The sequence below is a fragment of the Lynx rufus genome, unplaced genomic scaffold, assembly GCF_022079265.1.
Source record: "Lynx rufus isolate CCGP_SWC_20201006 ecotype Redwood Valley unplaced genomic scaffold, mLynRuf1.p SCAF_18, whole genome shotgun sequence".
NCBI classification, from domain to species: Eukaryota; Metazoa; Chordata; class Mammalia; order Carnivora; family Felidae; genus Lynx; species Lynx rufus.
Window position 1 is genome coordinate 4,380,719 of NW_025814832.1, and position 24,259 is coordinate 4,404,977.

General features: G+C 35.3%; 1 protein-coding gene and 2 pseudogenes across 2 annotated transcripts in view; 1 reads left to right on the top strand and 2 right to left on the bottom strand.

Annotated features, from left to right (window-relative positions):
* Nucleotides 1–24,259, bottom strand: part of TAOK1 (TAO kinase 1) — a 144,412-nt gene that overhangs the window by 16,701 nt on the left and 103,452 nt on the right. For both annotated transcript variants that reach the window (XM_047080698.1, XM_047080699.1), the window contains 9 exons: nucleotides 21,062–21,229; nucleotides 19,187–19,390; nucleotides 16,931–17,065; nucleotides 14,677–14,913; nucleotides 12,407–12,535; nucleotides 10,101–10,304; nucleotides 7,564–7,803; nucleotides 3,226–3,438; nucleotides 1,100–1,282 (listed from right to left, as the gene is read on the bottom strand). In XM_047080698.1, coding sequence (XP_046936654.1) covers nucleotides 1,100–1,282; nucleotides 3,226–3,438; nucleotides 7,564–7,803; nucleotides 10,101–10,304; nucleotides 12,407–12,535; nucleotides 14,677–14,913; nucleotides 16,931–17,065; nucleotides 19,187–19,390; nucleotides 21,062–21,229 — 1,713 coding nt within the window. The remainder of the gene's footprint in view (nucleotides 1–1,099; nucleotides 1,283–3,225; nucleotides 3,439–7,563; nucleotides 7,804–10,100; nucleotides 10,305–12,406; nucleotides 12,536–14,676; nucleotides 14,914–16,930; nucleotides 17,066–19,186; nucleotides 19,391–21,061; nucleotides 21,230–24,259) is intronic.
* On the top strand, nucleotides 12,646–12,748 carry LOC124513678 (uncharacterized; annotated as a pseudogene).
* Nucleotides 22,350–23,169, bottom strand: LOC124513009 (60S ribosomal protein L34-like; annotated as a pseudogene).

The window sequence follows — 24,259 nt, forward strand, 5'->3', positions numbered from 1 at the left end:
ATACAGTATATAATACATATAACATACAAAATATGTGTTAATCGACTATGTTATCGGTAAAGCTTCCGGTCAATTTTATAATGTGTAAGAAAAGTTATACACAAATTTTCAACTTCGTGGGTTGTCACAACCCCTAACCCCTGCGTTAAGGGTTAACTATACTTCTAAAAACAAATACTTTTCCTCTCAAAATTCTGCCCATCACCCTTTCCCTAAAACATACATAATACTCACACACAGCTCTACTACCTTAAAGGATGAAATGAATTTGGAGATTATAGTTCTGTTCTTTAATATATCTGACAAAGAATAAGTAAAAAATAAGTAAGTGAAGATACATCTAGAAGTAACATTTTCAGCCTGATTTTTCACCTGTGTGGAACTGGTTTTACCTCCTGCCCTCTAATAATCTTCCACCAATCTGTATAGTTACAGGCCCAAGATGTACAAGTATATATTCCTGATGCTTCATTCCTGCTTCTCCCAGGCAATTACTAATGTTCTGTTTCTTCACTATCCAAGTTTTTCTCCAATCTCCTTTTTCACCAATCTCCTTAACGAGAGAAGGTACACAAAAGAAGTGAGGAACACGGAGCCAGAACTACTCTCTCCCAATTCAACTGTCTTCACAGAACCCCATATTCCTTTTTCTAGCAATTACTACTTAATTATATTTCCTTGATGTTTAGAACTCAATAATTATAAGGTTAATTATGGGATCAATAATTTTATTTATTTTTAATTTTTAAGGGTTTATTTTTTAAGAGAGAGAGAGAGCAAACCACGGAGGGGCAGAGAGACAGAAATCCCAAGCAGGCTCCACGCTTTCAGAGCAGAGTCCAACGCAGGGCTCAAACTCCAAACCCTGAGATCATGACCTTAGCCAAAACCGAGAGTCAGACACTTAACCAACTGAGCCATCCAAGCACCCAAATCAATAATTTTAAAGAAAAAGCAAAACGCTACCAAAACTAGAATTAAGGAAATGTGGTATTATGAAAACAATCCAATGCCACCTCTGTCAATATGAAAAATATGTATAAAATGCTTTTGCTAAAAGCAAACACTAGCACAATTACCTTCCTCATACTACTTATACCTTTTGTTCTAAGAGTGCCCTGCGGAGGGAGACCCTCTGTTCAAGCTCTCGAAGCTCCCGATCATGTTGTGCCTCGGCTTGCATCTTGATTTTGCTCTGATATGCATTCAATAGCTCCAGTTCCTGCTGCAGCTGCATCTTTAAAACCTGGCATTCTGCTTCCTGTGCTTCATCCAAACGTAGCTGAAAGAGAGAAGGAAAACAAATATATCCAACTGTGAGCTCTCTATTCCTGACCTATGGAAAGGAGGAGGTGTGAAAGAAGACAGACTACTCTTTTGTAGGATATACAATTGTTCTCTCTCATGTCGTGGAATGAACATCTCTGAAAAAGGAAGGTCTAGTAACCTTTATCTTTAGGAAGGTTAAGCTATCATCAGCTCTTTGGAAGATGGCTAAATAACCATATTTTTCTTAAGAAAAATCTAGAATCTGATCAGGTAATATGTATGACTCTGAATGTTTTCTCTCCAATGAAAATAACTACAGCATAGGGACCAGCAAACAGCTTACTGGCCAAATCTGGGCAGCAGCTGGGTTTTTTTGCTTTCATTTTTTTATATACTCCACTAGTTAAGAATGGTTTTTACATTTGAAGTAGTTACATTTTAAATAGCTATATAAGTATCCACATAATATCCTCAATTTTGCTTCCTGACCTACAGACTCTAAAATACCAAAAAAAACATGTTTATAAAACTTATATAGAAAATATTTTACATTTCTATTCAAATGTTACCATTTGGATTCCAAATATAGTACTACTTTTTGCCCACTACCTAACAAAGCTGCTGTTCCAATCTTGATATGCTTTTTGGATAAGCCTCAACAGGCATGTGCTAAGAAGCACTGGCAGAGAGCTTCTTTAAAACTTAGTGTCTAGGGGCACCTGGGTTGCTCAGTCAATAGAGCATTCAAATCTTGACTTCGGCTCAGGTCATGAACTCACGGGTTGTGAGTTTGAGCCCCAAATCAGCATCTGTGCCCATAGCGCAGAGCCTGCTTGGGATTCTCTGTCTCTCTCTCTGTCTCTCTCTCTCTCTGCTCCTTCCCCACTCATGCTTGTGCTTTCTCTCTCTCAAAATAAATAATAACCTTAAAAAACAAAACAAAAAAATTTTATGTCTGGGGCACCTGGGTGGCTCAGCTGGTTAAGCCTCTGACTCTTGATTTCAGCTCAGGTTATGATCTCACAGTTGCTTAGTTCCAGCTCTTAGCGGGGTGGATCTGCTGACATCTCAGAGCCTGCTTGGGATTCTCTCTCTGCCCCTCCCCAACTTGTGCGTGTGCGTGCGTGCGTGCGTGTGTGTGTGTGTGTGTGTGTGTGTGTGTGTGTCTGCATGCGCATGCGCATATGTACTCTCTCTTTGACTCTCTCAAAATAAAATTTAAAAAAAGAGAAACTTCTCTGGGAAGACTTTAATTAAAAAATTTTTTTAAAAATGTTTATGTATTTTTGAGAGAGAGAGACAGATAGACAGACTATGAGCTGGGGAGGGGCAGAGAGAATCTGAAGCAGGCTCCAGGCTCTGAGCTGTCAGCACAGAGCCCGATGCGCGGCCTAAACTGATGAACCGTGAGACCATGACCTGAGCTGAAGTCAGATGCCCAACTGACTGAGCCACCCAGGCGCCCCCTTAATATTTGTTTATTTTTGAGAGAGACACACACAGGGCATGAATAGGGGAGAAGCAGAGAGATAGGAAGACAAAGGATCTGAAACAGGCTCCAGGCTCTGAGCTGTCAGCACAGAGCCGAAGCAGGGCTTGAACTCAGGTCAGCACAGAGCCTGATGCGGGGCTTGAACTCAGGAACAGGAATGGTAAGATCATGACCCAGACCGAAGTCAGACACTTAACTGACTGAGCCACCCAGGCACCCCTCCCTGGAAAGATTTTAAAAATAAATAAATAAAACTTCATGTCTGAATGTATCAATAAGAATTCTGCATACATCATGCATACTTCCAAGCAATGCTCAGAGAAGGAAGAATATGGACCATCACCATTATTTCCCAAGCTGCAGGAGAAGTATCATTTCTAACTAGTATTTTAATTGCTGGGATTTCATTGCTGGTAGAAAGAAAGGAGCACTAAATTTATTTTGTCTAAATAAAACAAACTCACAGCTTGTGTGGAGAGCATTTCATTAATGCTGTGGTCATACTGCTCAGCCAAGATGGCTAACTTCCGGGTCTGCTCCTCCTTGAGCCGTTTCAGAACAGCTTTGTGCTCGCTCTTTGGTGTAGTCTCCAGTAGGTGATTTCTTAATGCTTTGTACTGTCTGGTTTGGATTTTACAGGTATCCTGAAACTGCTTTTTTATTTGGAGTTCTTTAGACTGGGAAGAAAAAAATAGATGCATATATTTTTAACATTTGGCATTTGGTATACCTTAGGTTTTCATTAAAAGAAAGGCTACTAGGAGAAAGGGAGAAAACAAAAAGGTCAGATCGTAACGTTGCAGGTACTTTTACACTTGGCTATTGGGTCAAACCACTGGATTCTATGCATTTTTATAACAAAAGCTCTAATTTAAAACATTAAAATATCAAGAACCTCATTTATCACAGGACTTCAAGCAATAGTCATTATTTTGTTAGTAAATTTAGTGATGAGCAGGTATTAAAATTAGCTTTGATTACGGTATATATTAATGACAGAAAATCAAATTTCTTCTCATTGATTACATGTAGCAAAGTATTTTATTGGCCAGACAATATTTTATCAAATCTCTGAGGCAGAAAATAAGCATATTTACTCTCTTCCATATCTGAAACACTTTGCTTCAATTTCTTTTAATAACAACCTCAACTCTAACTACATAGTGTATGACAGATTCCACAAGAGCAGGGTATTAGTAACAGACTAATATTGCTTCATACAATTCTTTTCCTTAAGGAAATAAACTAGGTAGAAACATCCTTAGCAAAAACTTGAAAGTCAGTCAAGTTAACTAACCTTTTAAAGGTCAAACAAAAGTTATGGGATGAGGTGTTGGGGGGGGGGGACTGGGCCAAATGGGTGATGGGCATTAAGGAAAGCGCTTGTTGGGATGAGCACTAGGTGTTATATGTAAGTGACGAATCACTAAATTCTACTCCTGAAGTCATTATTACACTATATGTTAACTAATTTGGATTTAAATAAAATTTTAAAATTTTAAAAATAATTAAAAAAAATAAAGTCATGGGGCAAGGGAGAGGACATCCTTTCTTGGAGTGATAAGAGCCATGAGCTACATAAATATTTCTGAGATAAAATAATTGAGCTCCGAGACAGAGAGTTTTGGCTTTAGTTTTTGCTAATCACTGAACTCAGGTTTTAATAAGATTTAACAAGATGAGATATAATTCTGTAAAGTATACTGAGTAAGCCTGTAAATGAGAATATATTCATTTACTACACTAAGGCAGAAACTACACTTCAAATTATTTTACCTAAATATAAATACTGCTAGATATTGATTGGTTGATTCAGTGTGCAACAAATGCACGTATTACACCAAAGTAAAACACTTGTCAAGGAACTATTCACCACCCCTTGTAATACTACAACCTCAAACAGACCTTTTCCATATTTCACACCAACTGAGGCACTATGTCATAGTCATATACTTTATTCTGTGAAGGGTCAAGAATTGTCTAGCTAGAAAGCTTGCTTAGTAGAGACCAAGCAAAACTCTATGCTTGGTAGTACCACACTTAAATGCTGTCGTTGGTTAACAAAATTCTTCCAACTTAGCTAGGAATCAAACAATACAATTTAGACATTCTTTCCTGCCTCTGTATAACATTCGTTCTTTTAAAAGTTTTTATTTTTAAAATATTATATCAAGAAAATTATCATTCTATATTAGCCTAATAAGAAAAAAGAACTTGAAAATTTCACATGAATAATACTAATTCTTATAACCAAGAATAAACTGTATCCCTCAATACTAAACTCAAATGAAAACTAGAACATAGTTACAGTTGTTTCTAATCATTTAACACTATCATCTGGATGACAGATGAAGAAACAGCCGAGTAGGCAATTAAGTGTTTACCCAATCCATTTTACAGAAATGGTACCCCAACTCCAACTTACATAAGTACTCAAACTAAAGTCCCCCTAGTCCCCATTAAAGTCTTGAAGAAAGCTGAAAGAGACAACTGTTACGATTTAGTAAAATAAAATTGGAATGACTTAGTGTTAAAATCTAGTCTGATTTGTTCAAATTGAGCAAGTAGATAGATATATATAACTAAGAAAGTATCGTGATTTTCTTCCCTACTAATGTAACAGAATGATTTCCTTTATGGAAAATCTTGAGCTCACTGGTCATTAAAGGAATCATTCTAGGGATGCCTGGATGGCTCAGTCAGTTAAGTGTCCAACTCTGGATTTCGACTCCGGTCATGATCTCTCGGTTATGAGACTGAGCCCCACATCGGGCTCTGCGCTGAGTGTGGAGCCTGCTCGGGATTCTCTCTTTCCCTCTCTCTCTCTGCCCCTCCCCTGCTTGCACACAAGTTTGTTAACTCTAAAAAATAAAGAAAAGGAGGCTTTCTATTCAAAGTCCATGACTATGAAATACTACTTTTTCCTCACTTTTTGTACAGTATCTGTAAAAATCAAATCTAGTGTTTATAAGCTTTCAAACTGAAAAGGCTCCAACAAGAGGAAACAGAAAGGAAGGGTTAAATATCAAACAACTACCTATTCCAAGTCTCAATGAAATGTAGTCATAACAGATTTATGGTATGACTATAGAAAATTCACAAGCTTTCAGTTTGGTTTACTTTTGGGTACTGCTGACTTTAAAATGATAACTGGGGTGCCTGCCTGGGTGGCTCAGTCGGTTGGCTGGGTGTCCGACTTTGGCTCCGGTCATAATCTCGTGGTTCATGAGTTCTAGCCCCATGCATCGCAGAGCCTGGAGCCTGTTTTGGATTCTGTGTCTCCCTGTCTCTCTCTGCCCCTCCCTTGCTTGTCTCTGTCTCTCTCTCTCAAAAATAAATAAACATTTAAAAATTAATAAATAAAATGGTAACTAATTTTACAGACATGTTTTAAAAATCTTTTGGTGGGAAATTGTTCTGAAGACAAAGGTCTTCATTACAAAGACAAAACAAAGCTGAAAAATCATTATGAATTCCAGTTTTTCTAAGCAATGACTAATGAAGGTTATATGGGTAGTCAACACAAGTTACTCTTTAATTGATGTTAGTTATTTTGAAGACGTAGCAAAGTGAAATTTTATCCTTCACAAGGAAAGGGTAAAACACTTTAATTCTGCTTCTATATCTCATTCAAGACAGCCTATTAGAATGGAGTTGGGTGGGAATCAGAGTTATGATTGGGTATAGATTTTAACATAGATTACCTCTGTGAATGAACTGCACTTCACTCCAGGACAGTTACTCAGGTAAGACAAAGAACAGTTCTATAGTTAAATTATCAAATAAAAGGGGTCAGGGTAAAGTTTAAAAAGGAAATACTGTGGGATGTAGGCCTTAATGGATGTAAATAAAATTAACTGAGGTACTACTATAGACAACAGCTTATGTAGTAGATGGTTTTGTTTTTGCTCATTAAGATTAATGTGATTGATTATATTCCTTCAAGTATTTATTACAAGTTACAAAATTTGAAAACATCCTAGAATTGTTAACTCTGGTTGATTCAGGGCTAGATCAGCTGGCTGGAGAGGCAGAGAGGGGGAAATCTTTATAATATACTTTGGTATATTTTGAATTTCATATTATATGAATGAGTTCCTGTATTCAAAATAAATACAAAATTTAAAGTCCTTTGTATTATATATCACCAACACTTGTTTTTCCTTATTTTGGAGAGGGAGGCATATAACAATTTGCTTTACCCTGATGTGCATATTAAAAAAAATATTATACCTCCAACTACCTATGCCATGGTTTTTACCTACACTACCAAGCAAAGAAAGCAAGCAAGCAGACTGGGGGTAACACTGTGATGATTCCCTTGTTCCTCTTACAGTAAGTATAGATAATGAAGGGAGAGGGGATAAAAAAGCAGTTTTCATTCATTGCTTTTGTGCTGATTAAGAACTTAGTGCCTTTTCTGGAAACAAATCATATTTAGAGGAAATAAGATTCCAAAACTGTATTACTTGGGACAACAGTGAGAAGACAACAGGTTACCATGTTGACATGTAGACTGTAATATCAGCATTGCACATTTTGCGTACATTTAAAATAAGAATTTTGATTCATGTTTATGGTACTTCCCACAGTCAAAAGTTTTGGTATGCTGCTGAAAAATACATAAGCAAAAAGTCTACAGCTATGGACACTCCACATTAAAACTAACCAAACATTCTTAAAATGAAAAGAAAAAAGTTTATTCAAATTCTTTATGCCAGACCTCTTAGACTTTTACGGTTTACATGGATGCATTTTATCTCTTTTCCCCCTTTATCAAGAAGCTTAGGTTAAAGGGGTACCTTCAGACTCTTAGGCTGTTGTCGAACCTCCATGACATGCTTTCGCCTTAGTTCTCGTTCTCTTCGCTTGTTATATTCCAGCTGGTTTGTGAGCTCAGTCTGATGCTGCAATCTGATCAACTCACAGCGCATCTTCTGAATTGTGTTGAGGTGACGGAACTCCAGTTCTTGCATGGATTCATGTTGTCGCAGTAGCATGGCATGCTCTAAGTCCTTTTGAGTCTGCCTTTTATTTAACTCCTAATCCACAACACAAAAAGCAAAAGTATAATTTACTGCTGTATGATGCCTGGAAAAAAAAATCCTAAGAAACAGAATAACCAAGAAATAGATGTAATCCTCTGATGTAATAATGGCTGCATCGTATTAGAGTTTTATAATATTTGTTGTAGTAAATAAACAATTAGCACATTTCCTTACACTGTTCATTTACTATTCATTAACACTACTTCATGCAGTGAGTTTAAAAGGTACCAAATCTATCTCAAGAGGTTTAATGTCCTCCCCTCTTTCCTTTCTTTATTGTTTTCTAGTTTTATATTTGAAGAGGGTTCACAAGTCATCCAGTGTATTTTTTCAGAGTATGCTATTCAAGTCTATTACATGCAGTATACCCAATGTAGTGTAGTGGTTAAAAACATGGACTGTAGAGCTAGGCTGCCTGTATTTTAAATCATAGCTCTGCTACTGATGAGCAGTAAGTCTTTGGGTTAGTTATTTAAACTCTTGGCTTCAGTTTCATCACTTCTCAAACGAAGATAATATAGCAATTTCGTAGATTTAATGCGAGGATGAAACAAGTTCATAAATGCGAAGTCCTCAGAATAATACCTAGCACATCATGCTCAATAAATTTTTTTCAGAATAAAAGGAACAAGTGTATCACATACAACAGACACACCCACACCCACACACACTGTAGAAGTGTAGAAGTGAAACTTGCCTCCTTTGCCCTTTCTCCAGAAGCCAACAGTTTGGTGCAAATGTTTCCGAGATATCCCCCCATGCTTATCATGACACATCTGTTATACAAAACCTACAGTTTTAAAACTGAATACCAATATACATTATAGGCCTGTAATGTGCTTTCTTCACCTAAAAATATAATGGACATACATCTTGACCAGATCAGTACATAAAGATCTTTTTTTTTTTAAGTTTCAATGGTAAGGGGTGCCTGCGTGGCTCAGTTGGTTAAGCGTCCAACTTCGGCACAGGTCATGATCTCACGGCTCATGAGTTAGAGCCCCGCCATCAGGCTCTGTGCTGACAGCTCAGAGCCTGGAGCCTGCTTCAGATTCTGTGTCTCCCTCTCTCTCTGCCCCTCCCCCACTCACGTTCTGTCTCTCTCTCAAAAATAAACATTAAAAAAAATTTTTTTTAAGTTTCAAAAGTAAGCTACTGCTTTGCAATTCCTAATTTTCCCATTTTTCTGCTTTAAACAAATTTTCAATAAATATCCATGGCATGATAGATACATCATATAACCATGTTACTGTTTCTTTTAAAAAAAATTTTTTTTTAACGTTTATTTATTATTGAGAGACAGAGAGAGAGGCAGAGCATGAGCAGTGGAGGAGCAGGGAGAGAGGAAGACACAGAATTTGAAGCAGGTTCCAGGCTCCAGCTGCCAGCACAGAGCCCGATGTGGGGCTCGAACTCGCAAACCACGAGATCATGACCTGAGCCGAAGTCAGACGCTTAACCGACTGAGCCACCCAGGCGCCCAATGTTATTATTTCTTTAGGATACAGTCCCAGAAGTAGATTTGGTAAAAATATAGATGCATATTAAATTTTAAAACCTATTGCTGAATTATACTCCAAAAGGGCAGTATCAGTTTATACTTTATACTTACCAATACTGTCCATTTCCCTATGTTACCAGTCTTTTTAATTGTTCTTATCTAATTGATGCAACTGTTTTAATTTCAATTTCTTTAATTATTACTGAATTTGAACAGTTATGCTATACTTGAAGCTTATTTTAAGCCATCTTGGAAATAAATTTATCTATGTTCACAGTTATCCCTGATAAGAAAAAAAATTGTTTTCATTTTGATAAGAGTTTCTACACTTGACCAGTTAATAAATGTATGATTATAACAATGTGCTAAGTGGTAACACACAATTCATGGCACTCATTTCAGATCAAAAGGCATAAATCATCCAATTAATTTTCTCATATTTAAAAATTAATACTTCATTCATGGATAAATAATAAATATTATTTATTTAATAAATATTTATTGAATGCCTACTATGGGCCAGACACTAGGGATACAAAGACCTGTACAAAACCTATGACTTCACATAATTTCCATTCTAGCTGGGAAGAGAGACTTTCCCCAAAAAGTGTATGTGTAAGAGAAAAAAGTACAAAGAAGAACATTTAAAGAAGGGAGAGGAGAGAGAGCTAGCTATATAGATTGGGTATCTGGGGAAGAAGGATTTAGGCAGAGAGAATTAATGAGTGCAAAGGCCTTATAACTGAGATGTGATGGGACTTATTTCTGATTTCATATCATTCAAACATACCTCCCTGACAAGGTCCTGCTCCAAGTTATGGCGTCCAAGTAACATTCTTCGCTTGAAGCGACGGCACTCCAGCTCTAGGTATTGCCTCTGTCGTCGAAGAAGATTAGCCTCTTCCTCTGCTTGGAAATGTTGTATATTCTCCTTCTGCTTTGAAAGCCATTCTTGTTTTTCCTTTTTTGGGGTGCTCTGGTTTTCATTCAGTTCCTGGCAACAAAAAAACAACTCAGTTCAAAATACATAAAAATTGGGGTAGCTGGTGGCTCAGTCAGTTGAGCATCCGACTTCGGCTCAGGTCATGATCTAGTGGTTTGTGAGTTTGAGGCCCCACATTGGGCTTGCTGCTGTCAGCCTGTGAGCAGAACCCATTTTGGATCCTGTCCTCCTCTCTCTCTGCCCCTCCCTCACATGCACTCTCCCAAAAATAAACAAATATTAAAAAGAAAGAAAGAAAGAAAGAAAGAAAGAAAGAAAGAAAGAAAGAAAGAAAGAAAGAAAGAAAGAAAGAAAGAAAAAAACATAAAAATTAACTACATGAAAGTAGTTAATGTAATATTTGGTAGCTGGTAAATTTAAATAAAAGTACTGAATTTGTGTTCTCTCTAATGCTCAAACAGGGCAATGACCTTAAGGAGTTAGGTAAATAGTTTCCTTTTTCTTGAGTTACCGGTGAATTAGGACAGGAAAAGAGAAAAATACATTAGAAAACATGCATACCTTTTGGTTTTGCATAATTACAAGTATGATGACTCAAAAGTACATAATAATTGGTAAATGAAGTAAAACATATCTTTCTTTAAATCCATCCCAAGAATAGACAGAAGGTGGTGCTTTCAGGGGAAAATCAAATGTAAATTAAAGTTAGGGCTATAATACAGTTATGTCTCAGTTGGTTTTTGACATTCTAAATATCAAGCTTTTGGCAAGATTACGGATGTACTCAATATAAAAGACTTGGAAATTAAATGGAAAATCAACAAAACCAGGGGAGAACAGAGACATTCTTTATGAGTGGTATTTAATATTTGGCATTATAATACCACTAAACAAATAAAAACCAAGGCTTTTCTACAGCACTGTATTTATTTTTAAAATTTATTTATTTTTGAGAGACAGAAAGAACACACTTGTGCACGTGAGGGAGTGGGGCAGAGAGAAAGAGGGAAAGAAAGGGAGAATCCCAGGCTGGCTCCGCACTGTCAGTACAGAGCCTGATGCAGGGCTTGAACTCATGAACAGTGAGATCATGACCTGAGCTGAAATCAAGAGTCAGAACACTTAACCGACTGAGCCACCCAAGTGTCCCTCTATAGCATTTTAAATATCATCTTAGAAACTATCTAAATGAAATTGCATTTATATTGGGCAAGATGAGAACATTCATGATACACTCAATGAGACAAACCCTAGGATGTTAATACTAGCATATTTTCAACCTAAAAAAACATCAATATTGCAGAGAATACAAATCAGCCATCATTCCTAAGTGTAAGTTGATTTTTCAGAGACTACTAACCTTATGGTCCTTCCCCTGTTATTCAAGAAAGAGACCAATTCTTTCTAACTTTAGTTCACAAGATATTCAAACACATAAAAACAAACACATAAATTAGTAGTTCTCCAAAGAGGACATATATACACACACAGTATAGAAAGAGACAAGGAGAACACGGGCCACATTATACCCAAGGGTGTCTTTCTCAAAATCTTCTGCCAGGAAACTTCCCCACCAAAACTCTAGTATGTCCCTTCCTCTACACTGAGAATCACTATTCCAAATGAACACACACACACACACACACACACAGGCATACATACACAAGTTATACACCTAAAAGATTATTTAAACTAATATATCCATTAACATTCAACTCTTACTGCACTGGGAAACTGCATGCTGTTGGATATTTATTTACAATTGGGAATCCTATTTATAATCTTTTCAAACCCAATGTTCTAGTATAGAGTTTGACTCCTGTTACACAGAAAGTAATGTGCGGCTTTTTGTTTCACAGCTCACGTATTTTTATTTCTAATCATTCAGTTACTTAATAAGTGCTTACAAAAGCTATTATAAATAAAATAACTTCTGTTGGCAGGAGACGATTCTTTTTAGACCCTACTCAACTGAGAATCTCAATCCACTGAAGAGTAATTGATTATAATCAATGTCTTCATTCAAACTGATATACATTTTATGGTGACAAAAAACAAACAAAAATTTTATCTTAGCGGCTCTATGAGTTGATCAACATCACATACAATCAGTAAGCAGACAACTGGCTTGAAAAAGTTTATAAAATAAGTACCTCCTTAAGCTGTTCCTTTCGAAGTTTATATTCTCTTTTCTGGGACTCCAAAAAACTATTTAGTTCTTTCTTCTGTTGAGCCTGAATATGTTGCTGAAATTTTTTCTCCTCATTGGCCATCACTTTAGCCTATAGAAATTTAGAAAATGGATCGAATTAGTTAAGTTGATACATTCAAAGCAACAGTTTAATAAGACATTACCAAGGAGGTAATTTTCAACCAAAAATAGAAAATCAACATTGCTTCTCGGCCTTTTGGCTAAGATCAAGTGTAGAAAATCAGCATTAAGTATTACCAAAATGAGAATACCCAACAAATTAATTTTTTAAAGTTTATTTATTTGAGAGAGAGAGAGAGAGAGATTGAGAGAGAAAGAGAGAGAGAAAATGCACACAAACGAAGAAGGGGCAAGAGAAAGAGGAGAAATCCCAAGCAGACTCTATGCTCAGCACAGAGCCCCAAATGGGGTTTAATTTCACTAACCATGAGATCATGACCTGAGCCGAAATTAAGAGTCAGACACTTAACTGAGTGAGCCACCCAGGCATCCTCCCCACCAAATTATTCATAATTGTTACTCAGCATCCATATTTGAATTTCAGAGAACCAATAAAATGGAACCTGTCTTTAAGATGATCTTTGGGGCGCCTGGATGGCTCAGTTGGTTGAGCATCCAACTTTTTGATTTTGGCTCAGGTCATGATCCCAGGGTCATGGGATGGAGCCCCATGGCAGGCTCTGTGCTGAGCATGGAGCCTACTTAAGATTCTCTCTCTCTCTCTCTGTCTCTCCCCCCCACCTCCCCTCTCCCCTGCTCACATGCTTTCTCTAAAATAAAAATAAAATAAAAAATAAATAAAATGTTGATTAATGTTTATACCTTTTCCCCCCATTTAACAGGAGTGTGTTCTCCCCCCAGTGAAACAAAACACACATTTATATATCACTTATCTACAAATGTGTGACTTTGTGTGACCAAAAATCATGACTTCTTATGTTGGTTGACTTCTTCAAGTTAAACCTTGACCTTTTATTTATATATTAAATAATATGAAAATATTAAATATCAGATATATGCATCATATTGTTATCTTTCTTTTTTTTAAAGATTTTATTTGTAAGTGATCTCTACACCCAACATGGGGTTCAAACTTACAACTTATAACAAGAGTTGCACACTCTAATGACTGATATGCACACCTTATTTCTGATTATATATGCAATGCATAAACATTGTAGAACATTTATGAAGTACAGAAAAACACAAAGAAGGAAAATCTTCCATGATTTTAGCACCCAGAGATAACCAATATAAACATTTTGGTACATATTCCTAACTTTTTCTAAGCATATATATTTTTAAAACAAATTTGTAATCATATTCTACATCCTGTTTCATAAATTGCTTTCCTAATAAGTATGTTAGAATCTACCTCTTCCTAAGTTATTGAAAATACTACCCAACGCCCAATAGGATAGTTTTCTTTCACCAAATTATTTCAAAATCAAATATTTACTTTGATAAATATTTATTAATATGTAAATTAATAAGTTTATATTATAAGCCACTACGATAAAGAGATAGTGGTTCTTTTTGGGGGAGAAGAAGGGTGAATAGGGTAGCTATGATAAATAATGCCTCAATGTGGACTAGTCAGACATATCTGAAGGTATTCTGTGAATTTACTGAGAAGCTTACATTGTACTTGGCAAATTTGACTATCAAAATAAAATGAAACTGATGGGACAACAAAAACCTTTAGAAGAAAAGGTTTCACAAAACATTAATACTAAAAAATGTACTTTTATCATATAGTAGAATGACACTTATTTGTAAATAAACAAATGGGCTAAACCTTAATCTGAATCTCTTAATCTTTAATTATTGTCTGATATAAAAATGCTGGTCTAAATTTAAGGAAGATTTCCAAAAAATACACAAGGAAGAGAATCATGAATGATTTTTTTTGAGACCTGAGCCACCTTATTGATAGGTGATTTATCAAACTCTTCAGATAACCAGAGTACCTGAGGGCCAGAAAGGTTGAATGATTTACCCACCGTGACACTATAAACCTATCAAGTATCAGGAAACAATCCCATGTCTACTGGTTCCCAGAAACAGTACTTCATACTATACATGTTATATAAATGTCCCTCCCTTTCTCCAATCGATTTGTTTGGTTCTGAGGAAAAGATACTCTAATATCAAAATGTTATCTTGGTTAATTCTGGGATGGTCACAAATTAATAATACTGAATCAGTCACCTCTTTTTCCATAGCAGCCTGATGTTTTTTGATAAGTTTCTCCATCTCTGCAGCAAAATTGTTACGCTGAGTTTCAAGATCTTTGTCTAATCTGAGGCGATGTTCATCCATCTCAGCCTTTAGCTTATTTTCCAGAGTCATCAGTTGCTTTTGATGTTGCCGCCTCATTCTCTTATAGCCAGACATCTGTTCTCTAAGCTCAGAGTCCTGCTCATGTTCTTGCATTTGCCTTGTAACCTAGACATACAAACAATAGAGAAAAAAGAATAAAATAAAGCAACACATTTCTTTCAAAAGCATTTTAAGACCACTCTGCTATTAACTAAGCAGGCAATTAATGTAAAAGATCCCATTTAGCCAAAACAATCTTGAGGAGCATACAAAAATTGGAAGACATACACTTCAGCAACCAAAACAGTGTGGTACTGGTATAAGGACAGGCTGAATAGACCAAAGGAACAGAATAAAATCCAGAAACAGAGCCACACATAGTTAATTGGATTTTCTACCAAGGAGTCAAGTTAATTAAAAAAGGGCACCTGGGAGGCTCAGTCAGTTAAGCTTCAGACTCTTGATTTCGGCTTAAGTCATGATGGCACGGTTCAGTTTGGGAGATCGATCCCCGAGTTAGACTCCGTGCTGGGCACAGAGCCGGCTTAGGATTCTCACTCTCTCTGCCCCTCCCTAGCTCACACTCTCTAAAAAAAAAAAAAATCCTGCTGAAACAACTGGTTATTTGTATAAAAAATAAAGAAATAAACCTTGGCTCATATATCATTCCATATACAAAAATTACTTTGAAAAGAATCATGTGACCTAAACATAAAACTCAGAATCATAAAGCAAAAGAAAACATGGGACTAATCATCATTACTTGGGTAAACAAATATTTCCTGGACAGGATACAAAAGGTACTGATTATAAAGAAAAAAATGTATAAATTGGATTTTTAAATTGAGCTAAAAATTCACATAGTATAAAATTAATCATTTTTAAAAATTTTCTTTATTTGTAAGTAATCTCTACACTCAGTGTGGGTGATGGCATTCTTGACCCCACACGTCATACAGATTCATGGGCCACTGCATGGGATTTATAAAGTCTGCTTATGTAGCTGATAACTCAGATAACTTTTTTCCTCAGATACATCTTTTTTTACTTCCTGTCATATTTTCTAACAGCCTACTTTTCATATGATATCTTAATGTAATTTCTTTTTATCCAGTGTATCCTTTATCATGTTTTGGTCCTACTTAATCTGACTGATAAGGGTAATAAGCACCCCACTACAACAATATCCTTGTTGATATATGATCCTTTTTTTAAGTTTTTTTAAGTTCATTTAATTATTTTGAGAGAGAGAAAGACAGGGCAGAGGAGGGAGAGAATCCCAAGCAGTCTCCACACTGTCAGTGCAGAGCCCAATGAAGAGGTCAAGCTCACGGATCTTGTGATCATGACCTGAGCCAAAATCAAGAGTTGGGACACTTAACCAACTGAGCCAGTCAGGCACCCCCATAATCCACTTTTTATTGTTATTTGGGAAATCAGAACTATATTTTGAATACATCAAACTGAATTACTTGCCATTTCGCAAACATTCCCCCATTTTGGTTAGCCTCAGTTATTTCCTTACTGTTAATTCTTATATTGTAGAAATAACTTTTTCTTCCTCTCTGTGCCTAAAACCAACTAATTATTAAAATCTCAAACAATTTCTTTTATAAATACTTCCTTTATGCCACAAACCAAAAATAATCTGATTCCTATTTAGTACCTTCTAGCCCTCTTAAGCATTTGATATATTCTAATATATTAGTTATTTCTGTACACCGTGAAGACATTACTAGTTTAATGTCTCTCAGAGTATTCTATATAGTATGTTATAAAAGGCACTTAAATGTTGAATGGGTATTTTATAAAATAATCCTCAGATACAAAAAAATAAGACATAGTCATAACCTGAGTATAGGTGCCACAATCCAAAATGAAAAATATATTTCTTCTTAAAAAATATTTATTTATTTTGAGAGAGAGCAAACATGCAAGCATGAACAGGGGAGGGGCATAGAGAGAGAGGATGAGAGAGAATCCCTAGCAGGCTCCTTGCTGTCAGTGCAGAGCCCAACATGGAGCTTGATCTCATGAACCGTGAGATCAAGATCTGAGCCAAAACCAAGAGTTGGATGCTTAACCTACTGAGCCACCCAGGCGTCCCTGAGAAATGTATTTCTAATTCAAGGGAAGAACATACCAGTGATGCTGTCCGTATAGTAGCAAAGTGTTCCCGATTACGATAGTGTGATTTATGACGAGACACTTGAGGTGGAGATTGTGGATCTGATGCTCTTGTTCTAGGATCTCCCTCTTCTCTGTAATTTTCTTCCTCCTAAGCAAAGAAGGAGACAATACTATTTGAGGTGAACAAATACAGTTCACTTGAACTTTCAAGAAAATTTAGAGACCACGTGATCAATTTATCTTAAAGAAATAATTTTAAAAAGTAAAAACAAAAATTGAGAATGCTGACATTTTATTTTCAATATAATTAGAATCAGGAAACATTATTCCCTAAGTGTATGAAACAGCACACAGATTTAGGATAAGGAAATATATGAGGTTAGATTTATATCCTAATTATTATATATAAAATGGAAAAGGTTTAATAATTTTAAACAGCAGTCAAAAATTAATTACTCTAAGGCTCCTGGGTTTTGAAAACAATAATATATCTTTTTTTTTGAAAACAATAATATATCTTAAAAATACTTTTATAATACTTCTGCCTTCTGTCCAAAGTAAGTAATCAAAAAGTAACTGTAAATATTTTAAGAAATGATGTCTTTCCTTATATATAGCTTAGTTCATTAACTGAAGAGGAAGTAAATTAAGTAGCAACCAACTAATTGTGGGAATAATCTTATTTTACTGCTGATTCTACTGCCTAAGGATGCAAAACTTAAACATGAGTTTGTCCTGAATAATACCACCACTCAACTAAATCATTCCTAAGCACTATTTGTGTGAGTGTAGTAAAATATATATAAAATTTGCCATTTTAACCATGTTTAGATGTACATTTCAGTGGCAATAATTATATTCTCAATGTTACACAACTACCACCATTTCCAAAACTTTTCCATCACCCCAAATGGAAATTGTATCTATTAACAAAAACTCTCCATTTTATCCTCCACTCAAGTCCCTGGTAACCACTAATCTACTTTGTGTCTCTACGAATTTGCTTATTCTAGATATTTTATGTAAGTGGAATTATGCAATATTTCCTTTTGCATCTGGCTTAATACCCCTTAATGTTAACATTTCAAGGTTTACTTGCGTTGTAGCATATATCAGAATTTCATTCTTCTTTATAGCCGAATAATATTCCATTGTATGTATATACCATGGTTTATTTATGTATTCATCTGTTGATGAATACTTGGGTTAGTTCTACCTTTTAGTTCTTGTGCCTAATAAGCTTCTACGTAATACTATAAGCTGTGAAGTTAAAAAGGAAGTATTCCTATTAGTTACTAAAAACAAGTTACCTGACTTTCAAATGTTTTCAAGAAAATTAAAAATTTTGCACTCAAAAGTATGAAGAATAATGTAGCAAAAATCATATTTCCTTTTTTTCTAAATAGAATTTATTGTCAAGTTAGCTAACATACAGTATATACAATGTGCTCTTGGTTTCAGGAGTAGGTTCCCATGATTCATCGCTTACATACAACACCCAGTGCTCATCTCAACAAATGCCCTTCTCAATGCCCATCACCCATTCCCCCCGCCCTGCCCCCTCCTTCAAGCCTTAGTTTGTTCTCTGTATTTAAGTCTCTTATGGTTTGCCTTCCTCTCTGTTTGAAACTATTGTTTTCTCCTTCCCTTCCCCCATGGTCTTCTGCTAAGTTTCTCAAATCCCACATATGAGTGAAAACATGGTATCTGTCTTTCTCTGACTGACTTATTTCACTTAGCATAATACCCTCCAGTTCCATCCACATTGCTGCAAATGGCAACATTGCCAAGTAGTATTTCTCACTGCCAAGTAGTATTCCATTATATATATGAACCACATCTTTATTTTAAAGATGTAAACATTACAGACAATGCAAGTCACTTTTGATCATTACCCACTGCAATCCTTTTTCCTACTCCCCAAAGACAACCATTATCATGACTTTCAAGTGTATACTTACTATTTGTAAATATTTTAAATACTTTATTTTTCATGAAACTAACTTCAAATTATATATTACCTCGTGCTTCTATATATGTCTTTCTTCTAAGATTTTTAAAATATTCTTTTTGTATTCTCAAAACAATAGGTTCCCAAATGCAGATATTATACTGGGAATTAACAAGCCTAATGTCACTTTAAAATACGTTACCGAAAAATGTTCCAAAGTTCTGAAACATCCAAGACAAGCTCCTTATTAAACTAATCAGATAAAGAAAATTATTTACCAAAGCTGAAATTCTTTTTCACTGAAACCCAAATACTCACAGGTTTTAAATGGATGACAGAACTATTAGACATCACTGTGTGGTCTCCCTCCATCATATCTAGCTCACTCTTGTCATCTGAGGCATCTGGAAGACTGTTAACACTACTACTTTGGCTACTGGCACTGATGGACATACTGGGAATAGACTGATTACTTCCAACACTATTCACTGTTCCTGTCCGGCCAACACCATGATCTTGTTCCTAAGGGAAAAAAGCATTAGGTTCAAGTATCTTTATCTCTTTTGAATTGCTACTTATAATCACTTATCACAGTGCTTGGCACACAATCTTTAAGAAAGAAAGTTAGAGGTCTATTGTGAGAAATTCCCTGTATTTGCCAAGACCAGGAAGGAAGTTTAGCAGCTGAAAAACAAACAAAATAAAAATGACCAACACCTAAATAACAAAAAGCCCAACCATGTCAAAAATTCAGTTAATCATTTATGGGTTATTTCCACAGTGTAGCATTTTCTCTAATTTGTCACTTTTGAAATCTATTTCTACCACACATCTCATGGGGTATAGAGAAAATTTTGCTCATTTCTCAATAACTCCCATACTTAAAATACGCACCAATCATTTTTAATTTTATAAATAACCCCTTTTAGTTATTTTTTAAGGAAGCCTTTTAAGTATATTTTCCTTCCTCAGAATATATTATCTAGCCTATCCTTCTTTCATCAATTTAGTATTAATTCCCATCTATTTTTTGTAAATTAAAAATTATGTATTACCTATACATTTAATCACATTCGTAAGAATGTTTTATGAAGTAACCAGGCAAGCCATGTTATCTGGGCACCAAAATTCTGTAAGATACGCAAAATTTAACACAGACATATGATTTTTTATATATATATATATATATCTCCCCAGCCTAAAAGAGATGCTGTTATAGATTTAACTACATTAGAATTTTATTAATTTTACAACTTTACTCAAATATTTCAGATATCTAAAAAAGCTCAAAATAATCTTCTAGTGATCACTGCATGAACTAAAAAACAAAATGAACAACACCAAAACTGTAAGTTAAGAAAGTCTTGTATTTTCTAGTTCATTAATTATGTAGCACTATTAAAAAAGAAAAAGTAAAGTAAGTAACTATTGCTCCTGGTTTCAGAATGCAAACTGATCTCTCTGAAAAGTAGTAAAAAAGAATCAACAAATTCTGACAGGAACAAAGAAAAATGAAAATATTTAGAGTAAAAAAAGATAGCTCCACAAATATGTAGATTTCCTTGTGAGGAAGTTCTATAACATTTCTATTGCAAATTTATATTTCCATACCCTACAAAAGGCAACATGGAAAGAACTTGGCCTTGAGAGTGAGAGATACGTGAATTTGAACCCATATGAACCTATGAGAAATTAACCACTGAGCTTTGCTTTACTCATCTGTAAAATTGGTACTTTAGAACTGTGCAGATGGAATGAAAATTATATAGAACTTCTGATTCAAGTATCCCTGGTGACAGAGCACAATGCTTTGTAATTCTAACGACTTCTGAATGAGTACTGTCAATTTCTAGAGTCTATAATTTCAAATACTTCCAAAAGCATGTCCCATGGAATCAGGTAATAAGGCAAAACAGGGTTCAGTAGCCAAAAAATTTGATGGAGTCTAGATTAAAGTTGAATAAGTTTCTTTAATAAAAGACTTTGCAGAGCTTTATCAGGTCATTGTGTACTACGAAGGGGTTAGGTTTAAAGAATGCAAAACCTTTTTTCCCTCCTGGGATCTTACAGGACCAATATTAAGAAAACACAATCTGGGAACCACTAATATAAAACATTCATGGCAAGACTAGGTGCATAAGGAAAGAAGCCAATAAAGAGGGCTCAATATTTGAGTCATTTCTAAGTTATTACCTCTTCTTCTTCCTGTGCTTCTACTGCTGGTCCGTTATGTGCCTCCTGGAAAAGGAGTTTCTTCATCTTTCGATACTGCAGATTGTCCAGCTCTCTTACTGCATCCTTTGTCCTTTGAATGAGATCTATTAACACTGTTTCAGGGCGCTCCCGAAGAACAAACATGTGCTGGATAAAAGCAGAAGGTGAAAGTCAGGTTGAAATTTATATATATTTTTTTAATGCGTACAAATGTACCCCTTTCTCAAACAGTAGTTACTATCGTAATTAATCATAATAGATAATGCATATAATCTATAGCTATCTAATTCTACTACATTTTTGGCTTCTTAATTTACGAAATTGTCTTCTACATACACACACACACACACACACACACACACACACACACACTCTATGCATACTTAACTACCTCTGTGCATTTAATAGAAACATGATACCTTTGTTGGCTAAATGAAAATGCAGAGTTGAAATAAACAAAAAGTCCAATGAAACACTAAGAATTAAGTTCAACAGAGCCCTAAATAAAGGCTAAAAAAGGTTTACATATTCTTAAAACCGATTTCATAGAAAAGGCATGTACAGTTCTAAGCTGTACTAGGTTTCAACAGAAATGATTTTATGGTAAATTATGGTTAAAATCAAAAATGATTTTATAGTAACATAAACTTGGATAGTATGAGTTTCTTTATATGCTGTATAAACAACACTGCATAAAACACTAGCAGTTGATTAAAAGCCATTGTATAGTGATTTTTACCACTAACATTTAATAAATTTAACCTTATCAAATACAGAAAAGTACAAAGAACAATTCTATCATTATCACTGTTACATTTTGATATATTTCTTCAGAAATTTTCTATGTATAAATTTTGATTTATAGAAACACAGCATACAGGGGCGCCTGGGTGGCTCAGTCGGTTAAGCGTCCGACTTCAGCTCAGATCACGATCTCACGGTCCGTGAGTTCGAGCCCCGCGTCAGGCTCTGGGCTGATGGCCCAGAGCCTGGAGCCTGCTTCTGATTCTGTGTCTCCCTCTCTCTCTGCCCCTCCCCCGTTCATGCTCTGTCTCTCTCTGTCTCAAAAATAAATAAATGTTAAAAAAAAAAATTAAAAAAAAAAAAAAACACAGCATACAGACTGCAGAAAGACACCTTTTGCCTTGAGTTCTGTGAAATGTCCTTGAATTCTTGTAATACTTTTTACCTTTGTTAGTTCAAAAGCATTTCTTCTTTAAAGAATTTTGCCTTTTGATTTTTTTATTACTCAAGAAACTTCATTTTTTTATTTAGCTTTCTGATTCTGTGCTTATGCCTTCAACACTTTAACGATTTTCTGCTCCTCAACAGGAGAGCACACTTGATCCTGTCCCAAACACATATAGCACACCATAGGCCCTGCTGATGTATTTTTCGTTTTAGATAATCTCATAAGAACTGTAAGTGTCACAGCATAAACTCCTCAAAGTCAGTCTGGGCACACACCACATGGGGATTTTGGTGCTTTCCCACCCTTCTTTGTATAAAGAAGATTCTATTACCAGGGGTTCAGGACAGCCTAGTTTTGTTAGAACCTATATTGTATGTAGGACAGCCTATGACAGTATGTCAAATGCTGGACCATTCTGAATGCCTAAAGACACCATCCCCAGAGGAGGAAAAAGTTTCTGTAAAGAATTTTAATTATATGATATTTTATTCTACTTTCACTGTCATAAGTATTGTTATTTCAAACTCATAAACACGAGGCCTATAGATTTTTAATTCTGAGATAGCTTCATACATTAAAATTTTTTTCTATTAGCTCTTTTTATGATGAACTGTAACAGAAATATAATTAGACCAAAGGGAAAGTACCAAATAGATAATTCCTATCATCTTCAGTAAGGCTGTGCCAATACATGCTATGAACTAGCAAAATGAATACTGTATGCAGACTTGGGATCTAACCACCAAATATCCAGGTCTCATCTCATGGGTTGGGTTATTATCACCAAATCACTTCTTTGCCTATAGTATAAGAAGACAGTCAGATTCTTTTTCCTGAGCCTTAGAAAGGTTAAGGTATCATGATTTACAATATTCGGTCTTCTTATCCAAAAATAATAAATCTTAAATTTCTAAGTTTAATAGTTTTCTACATATAAACCTCGCTTATTTAGGGGCACCTGGGTGGCTCAGTCGGTTGGGCATGCAACTTCAGTTCAAGTTATGATCTCACTGCTCGTGGGTTCGAGCCCCGCGTCGGGCTCTGTGCTGACAGCTCAGAGCCTAGAGCCTGCTTCCAATTCTGTGTCTCCCTCTCTCTCTGCCCCTCTCCCACTCATGCTCTCTTTCTCCCAAAAATAAATAAATGTTAAATCTTGCTTATTTATCACTAACATAATTTCTAGCTATACTAAGCCTTTTGTTACTATTATAAATACCTATTTACCTAGGCTTTCATTTCTGAGACTATGAATGAACTTACTGCCTCAAATGCCACAATCATTACTGAAACTATATTGTTCTTCTACATACTGTGGTTCTAAATAATACAATCAAATTTCAGTTTCTTTGTATCTTTGATGTGTGTTAGTGAAAAGAAATTAAACCTCTCTGAAATTATAGAACATTCATGTAAAAATGGTCTACTTAAATCTTATAGTGAAAAATCAACAATATCCTTTAGGGGCACAAGAAGACAGTCAAATCCTGCTTTATCTAGATGTTTATCTACTACTGCTTTATCTAGATGTTTTAGGAACTATATTAAGTTCAACAATGTTATTATTGCTATTAATAACATGGCCAACCTCCAAATAAAATAATCAATTTTTGAGAATAAAGAGCATACACTAATCATGTGTTTAAACTAAGTAACCAAACACATTGAAAACCGAATAGAATTTACATGATTCTTAGAATATTTTCATTGCCAAGTTAGAAAAATTATTTCCAAAAAGGAAACAGAAACATGATATGCATTTTTAACAGTTTCTTTTAAAAGCTCTTTTCTCCCACAATAATTATACAGATATATTATACACCATTTCTCTTTCTTTCATATTATTTTAATATACAACTGATAAATATATAAAGCGTGGCAGACATAAAACTTAAATGAGAGCACCTGGGTGGCTCAGTCAGTTAAGCATCTGACTTCTACTCAGGTTATGATCTCAAGGTTAATGGGTTCGAGTCCTGTGTTGGACT